Source organism: Euprymna scolopes, chromosome 42, assembly GCF_053919585.1.
Source record: "Euprymna scolopes isolate OS-2025 chromosome 42, ASM5391958v1, whole genome shotgun sequence".
Taxonomy (NCBI): Eukaryota; Metazoa; Mollusca; class Cephalopoda; order Sepiida; family Sepiolidae; genus Euprymna; species Euprymna scolopes.
The window spans coordinates 42,746,183-42,753,434 of record NC_136523.1 but is presented as its reverse complement, the minus strand read 5'-3'; the positions used below and the strand labels follow the sequence as shown (position 1 = coordinate 42,753,434).

Sequence of the window (7,252 nt, the reverse complement as noted above, 5' to 3'; positions counted from 1 at the left end):
ATGTGTGGTAATATATACTAGCGGAAGATCTGGCAGCGCCAGGGATTTAATAAAATGTGTGGTATTATATACTAGTGGAAGACTCATCGTCGCTCGGGACTTAATAAGATGTGTGGAAATATATACTAGCAGATCCTGGCGTCCCCAGAGATTGAATGAGATGTGTGGATTGAGTAAGATATGTGGTAATTTGTACTACCGGAAGGCCCGGTGTTACCAGGGATTTAATGAGATGTATGGAAATAAATACTAGCAGAAATCCAGCGTCGCTCAGGATTGAATAAGAAGTGTAGAAATATATTAAGTCAGTTCCGGAAATGGCTGAAACAGTTTACGATCTTAAAATTATTTCATGTATATTTATTTCTTGTTGGCCAGTAATCCTGCAGTTGAGTCAGGTTCTACAGCTCAGACTCAAATTTATCGAATTTTTCTCTGAAATGAAAGAAAAGAAAGTCTCATTCTACCATTTTAAAGCAACTTTATTCGTTATCTTTGTCAGCAAGAATATAGCAAAGAAAAGGGTTAGTCGTGAAAAGAGGTTATATGTAGGGATTTTTTTTTTTTTACATGGAGTTCATCACTTATCAAGGCCCAATGGCCACTCGGGGATAAGGGTTATTGTGTGTACAGTAATCAAAGGGATAGTGTAGCAATATTATTGGAGAATTGGAAAGGTGTCATTACTTAGGGGGGGGGCGGTTCATCAGGGATGTTGATTAAATGTGAAAAGTGTGATGAGCATGCGGTTAAACTGAATTTTTGAAAGAAAAAAATCCTGCGGCAACATGAAGTGTTAGCGGCTGACAAAAAAAACAAAACAAAGATAACCAAACAAAGGCGTTTGCAGGATCACCATTTTAGTTATGAAATGAAGATTAAAGAAACCTCATTCTAACATTTGGAAGAAACTATTTGTTGTCTTCGTTAGTAAAAATGTGGAAAGAGATTATGTGTAGTAACGTAGATTAAAAATTAGACATGGCTGATGAAAGAGAGACGAGTTTAGTGGAAAACATGTTGAAGTTGGTAGTCGTAGCATGCGTCCATGTATGGACGAGGCAAAAGATTAAAGAATCTTGTAGTAAAAAGAGAGTATGTAAGTCTGCATGTTGGGATAGCCATATTGGCTTGTTTGTCATAGTTGAATACCAGGCTCAATGGCTGGGTGAGTTCGGTTGAATTCCAAAAGACAAGTCAGGGGCAACAGGTTATTCTGTTAATATATTTTTTCAGTATTTTCTTAGTTTACCAACCCCTCTGCATTCACCTTTAATTTGTCGACTTTTATAAATTTTCAGGTACGTTGAGAACATGGAGTTGTTGTCTGTCTAATATGTGGGAAGAAAGAGAGAATCTGTTGCCGGTTAAACGTTTTATATACTTGGTCACATGATTAAAAGGTGGCTTCTGATTGCACAAGCCAAGAAGGAAGTGTATTTCAAAGTCTCCAGCCTGCTTCTATTTGTTGCAATTTTCGTTTACTACAGATCTTACTAATCCTGTTAAGAATCAGCTGTTGTCTTTCAATCGTAGGTGTGTCCCTTTTTCCTTCTGAGATTCGCACGCATGGCTTTGATCTTGAGGAAAAATCGACTCTGAAATTTCTTGGCCTTTCTTATCAATTCTTTTTTTAGACTTCATATACTAGATCCATTGCTCCTTCTGCTTCTCGTAAAGTAGGCTCCGTCGTTCTAAAAACTTTATCACACCTGATGCTAATCTCTATCTCTACAAATCTACTATCAGACAACGTATAAAGTATTGTTGTCGTGTTTGGACTGGTGAATCTCTGTCCCATATGAGAGTTCTTGACAAGATGCAGAAACGTGTCTGCAATTTCATTAGCCCCACCCTTTCTTCTTCACCGCAACCTCTCTCTCTCTCTCATTGATGTGATGTTGCTAGTCTCAGTCTTTTCTAATAATATTATTATGTCCAATCTATTTCCTGCTTCTTTTCGTCCGGCTCGTTTGATTAGTTTATGCTGGTATTGCTTCTCATCCATCTCCCTCAGATCAGTTGAAATATGCAGCTGGTGTAGAAGTTGACTTGGGTTCAGTCATAGATTGGGGTACGAAAACTGAAATATTTAAAAATAGCGTGGATCCCATTTTGACTTTCACCAATTTTCCTGTTAATAATTATATAAACACCGGCAAAAAAGAAAAATATCCATAAAAAAAACAAAAAAAAAACAGATAAAATCATAATAACAAAAATTATGCGCAAATTTAAAGCCAAAATTAAAAATTGAAAAACTAGGTCACACATGCAAAAATTCTTTCCTTGTAAAAATAACTTCTCTCTTAGTCGAACAACGTACAATATCGGAGCCGATGCGTATTTTGCTACAGGGGTAGCATTCGTATACGTCCGCCCTTTTTCTTTATATTTTTTAATATATGAAATAACTCCTGAAATTTATTGTTATTAATTTCATGGTGCATGTTTAATTCATGGTTAAAATATTTGTTTTGACTTTTATCTTCAATGAAAGAAATTTTACGAAAAATATCAAATCGTTTTCGAAATTCCCTTAATTGTATTTCCACTTTTTCGCTGTACCAAATTTTTCCACTACACAAAAACTTTTGATTATATAATGGTATATTATAAAACAACAATTCCACAGGAATTGGAATCGTACTTGGTATCAAAATCGTTAATCATTTTCCTGGAATCGGAAAAAAATTTAGGAATCGTCCCAATACTAGTTTGGAGGCTCTGGCAATGCAGTGTTGCAGAAAAACACTGTTGCATACAAGAAAAAAAGAATAAATGAGAATATTGAAAGATTTCAACAATTTTCAATTATAAAATATTTATTTACCAACGTAACATGTCGAACCAGGATGGTGCCGTGGTATTAAGTTCTCTAACTTTTCAAAGTATACCTCATATTTAGAAAAAATTAAAATAAAATAAAATAAAAATAATATATATATATATATATACAATCACTGCGTGTTTATGCTGGAAGTCGGAAATAGTAGGATCGCAGGGTTCTTGAATTAGTTTTGAAATGCGGGTCAGCATTTTTTATTGTTGTTAAATAATTCTTATAATATTAATTTACCCGTCTGTATCTCCAGTGTCATAAAAAAATACATCATCATCGCAAACATTAATTAATGAGAAACGAATTACCTCCCTTTATAGTCGCTCTTAATCAGTTCCAAAAAATTAAAAAAAAAAAAAAAATATGACTGTTTGTTTACGGTTTCAAATTGGCTATTTTATTTGAATGTCTTTTAAAAATTTTCAACTACCGTGGAATTTCCACGGGTCCTGCTAGCTTATTATTATTGATTATTTATATTAAATTATTATTGATTAATTATATTAAATTATTATTAATTAATTATATTAAATTATTATTGATTAATTATATTAAATTTCTGAATTCTTTAGATGAAGATTGGTTATTCGTATTATTTGGATTCGTCAAACTACTGTTCTCATTTTGAGTGTGATTTTCACAACGTTTCGATGTAACCTCCAACCTTTTATCTTGTCGAACTCGGGAATGTTTCTGTCAAACTCTGGAATTTAGACGGAATTTCGAGCGGAACCCTTTATTTACTTCACAGGGGTAGCGTGCTCTTGTAGGTGTGTCAGAAACTTTGTGAAAAAATATTGAATAATTCGACCCCCTGTCTTTCCAAGCTTATAACCACTCGAAAAATGTAATTCAAACCCTAATTTTTTTTTTTTCAATTAAATGAGCAAGGACCAAGGTTTTGTTTAAAAAACAAAAAAACAAAAAAGAAACGTTATTTAAAAAAAAAATGTTTTAAACTTCGGACTTTACAGGTAAACTTTTTAAAAAAACTATTCTTTTTTTGTTTTAAATTTGAATATATTATTTATCAATCTTTTATGTTTAATTTGTGATATATAAAACTTTGGTGAGTAAATTAATTATTTACTTTTTAATAGACATTTCAAAATGGTGGGGGGGGGGCGTGAATTAATTCGACCCCCTGTCTTTCCAAGTTTATAACTACTCGAAAAATGTAATTCAAACCTTAATTTTTTATCAATTAAAGGAGCAAGGACTAAGGTTTCATTTTAAAAAAATACAAACAACGTGGTTTAAAAAAAAAAAAGGTTTTAAACTTCGAACTTTACAGGTAAATTTCCCCTCCAAAAACTATTTTGTTTGTTTGTTTGTTTTAAATTAGAATATATTATTCCTTGATCTTTTATCTTCAGTTTGTGATGTATAAAACTTTGGTACATGAATTAATTATTTACTTTTAATAGACATTTCAAAATAGGGGTGGGGGCGTGAATTAAAAAAAAAAACGTTTGTCTAAAATATTATATTCGGTTTATTGGAAAGAGCATAAAATTTCACATTGACCCTGAAAATATCGTAAAAATATAAAAATTTTGATAGATTTTTAAAGTTTAAAAATTGAAAAATACGGAACTTAATTCAATTAATTTCATTACTGTTTTTTAAAAAAATAAAAACTAATATTTCTATTACTCTTTATACAACTTTAATAGTTTATTTTGGAAGTATAATCCATAAAGAAAATAAGCAACCCACTTTTAAAAGAGAAATTACGAGTTTTTTATATTTTATTCGCAGTTTCGTGTTAAGGGTGTCAAAAATTCATACAAAAATTCCGATACACCTTGTTCTGTCAGCCATGACTGGATAGTGGTCCTAAGTAATTCACAATTGTATTTTTTCGGTCACACCCAGTGAGTGAGTCGAGTCACCCACACCCACACTATATACAATATTTATGATCCAAATTCCTAAATTCGACAAGATACACCTGAAGAAGGTTGGAGATTACATCGACCGAGACGTTGTGAAAATCACACTCAAGATGAGAACAGTAGTCCGATAAATCCAAATAATGTGTAATTATAATATTTAATTATTTATTATACACAAATACGTACGCACATTTTCATCGTTTGGTTTATTTTTGTAATTAAGATCTAAGGGAAGTAACTCCGTCTGACAAATGTCGGAGTTAAGTAGAGTTATTTATCTTGAGTATTAATAGATTCTATAAAGTTTTTTATTTTTTTTATTTTTTAGTCTTCAAACCAAAAAAAAAAAAAACAGATGGATGAAAACGACTATGGAACTTTCTTACACAATCGAGATATTAGAACGACCATACGAAAAATGGAGAAATTACAAAAAAGAAAAAAAAAGACGATTAAGCAAAAACACTGTGCTGTTAAACAATGTCAGTCTAAATGAAAACATGCTGGGTAAAAATACACTATATATATATTTATATATATATATAGTGTATTTATATATATATATATATATATATATATATATATATATATATATATATATAATGTGGAATTATATAATTGTCGCTCTAGAACAGACAACATGATTCTATTTCCGTTTGTTGAAAACCGATTTTTTTTTTTTTTTTTTGCAGACCATCTACTAGTTGGCCAGTTGTGTACAAATCCCAAGAGCAATAGGAGCCTTCTATCATGTCTGAAAGTGTCACAATGTTCAACGAGCAAGATCGGAGATGCGCCACTGTACAACTCATGCTCTATACCGATCCAAGTTATGACAACAAAATGCAAATCCGGATAACAGGGTGATGAAAACAAAGTTTCCGGCCACGGTTATTGATGATTCGTATTATTTGGATTCTCATCTTGAGTGTGATTTTCACAACATTTCGGTCGATGTAACCTCCGACCTTCTTCAGGTGCATCTTGTCGAACTTGGAAATCTTCCTGACACACTCAGGAATTTGGACGGAATTTCAACTGGAACCATTTGTTTAATCCAACATGCTCTTGCGCCATCAGTCCTATGTAATTCGTAATTAAACTTTTGATTGTCAGCCACACTAAGGATTGAACCTTCAACCTCCAGAAGAGTGTAACTTGAAAACTAAATTTTACCACTATGCCATAAGTCCACTGATGGAACAAGAGTGTATTACTTTCGTAGATAAAATAAAGGGTTCTGTTTGAAATTCCATCAGATTTCTGAATGTGACAAAGATCTCCGAGGTTGACAAAAAACACACCTGAAAAAGGTTGGAGGTTACATCGGCTGAAACGTTATACAAATGGCATGAAATCTGAAGAATTCAAATAATTCAAGGTCAAATTTCATCTGGGGAAAAAATCAGTATCCTCAAAAAGGGGTATTTTGTATTGGCGCAAAAGTAAAAATTGTCTCAATCTGGAAGCATTTCTCAAGTTGTTCTGTGTAGACTTCACAGTCTAATTTCTTGATTTTTATTCTGAAGGCTTAAAAGATCATAGACGGCTATTTCCGTTGCTTTTAAACCTCCGTGGGAGGCACACAGTTTATTTTTTGGCGTCAACGTGATACCCTGTGGGTGCCGGAGTCCGTGATAATAGCAAATTAAATCGTTTTGCCAGTGTCCGCGTATATCAAAACAAGAGATACGGTCATTGTAATGGTCAGCAACAAGAATATCCCCAAACTGGTCAACGCAGACACCGTACGGTGCCCGCAGGTCACCAATTCCTCGTCCAAATTTCCCAAAACTCGTCACCGTCGTGCCGTTGTGATCAAACAGTTTGACCGAATGATTACCGGAATCCGACACGACAATGAGGCCTTTATCAGAAAATGTCACATGTCGCGGTTTTAGAAGCGTCTGGTTAGAGTTGTTTTCATTGTTGATCTGTAGGATTGTGTTAAAGTTTTCGTCCAGCAGAGTCACCGAGTGATTCGCCTGGTCAGTGACGACAAGCCGACCGCTTTGAGAATCTTGCGCGATTCCAAATGGCCAGTTGTAACTTGCTTCTCCGACTTTCTTTATCACTTCGCCCTCTCGAGAAACCACCAAGACGCACTTCTGCAATCGACTCGTGACAGCAACTTGGTTATCCAAGGTCATAATTGCGCAGGTTGGGTATGTGTCCTTTCCAATATCGCAAACATTGAGCACTTTTCCGTCAATGTCAAATGTTTGAAGTCGGTTGTTGGACATATCTGTTACCAATAAGACGTCATTGCCGACATATTTTATGTCTGAAGCATCTCCGAGGTAACCGATGTCGCGTCCTTTTTTGCCAAACCTGGAAAGGTAGACTGCGTTTTTGAGTATGGAGTGGTCATCGTCGTTCTGAAAAAGGGAGTTGTCGTAGACTTCCATCATTGACATGACAGGATTCTTTTTGTCCTTAACTGTTTTGTGACTTTTGTTTTCAACAATGATCGGTTCCATGACGAACGAGACTTTCTTTGCACGGTGGTCAG

At 34.0% G+C, this 7,252-nt stretch overlaps 1 protein-coding gene across 1 annotated transcript in view; it reads right to left on the bottom strand.

Annotated features, from left to right (window-relative positions):
• Positions 1–2,807: 2,807 nt before the first annotated feature.
• LOC145267047 (uncharacterized) overlaps positions 2,808–7,252 on the bottom strand; it is a 36,909-nt gene continuing 32,464 nt past the window's right edge. The window contains exon 3 of the mRNA XM_080122989.1: positions 2,808–7,252. This exon is cut by the window's right edge and continues 24 nt beyond it. Within this exon, the coding sequence (XP_079979115.1) occupies positions 6,237–7,252 (1,016 nt within the window). The 3' untranslated portion in view covers positions 2,808–6,236.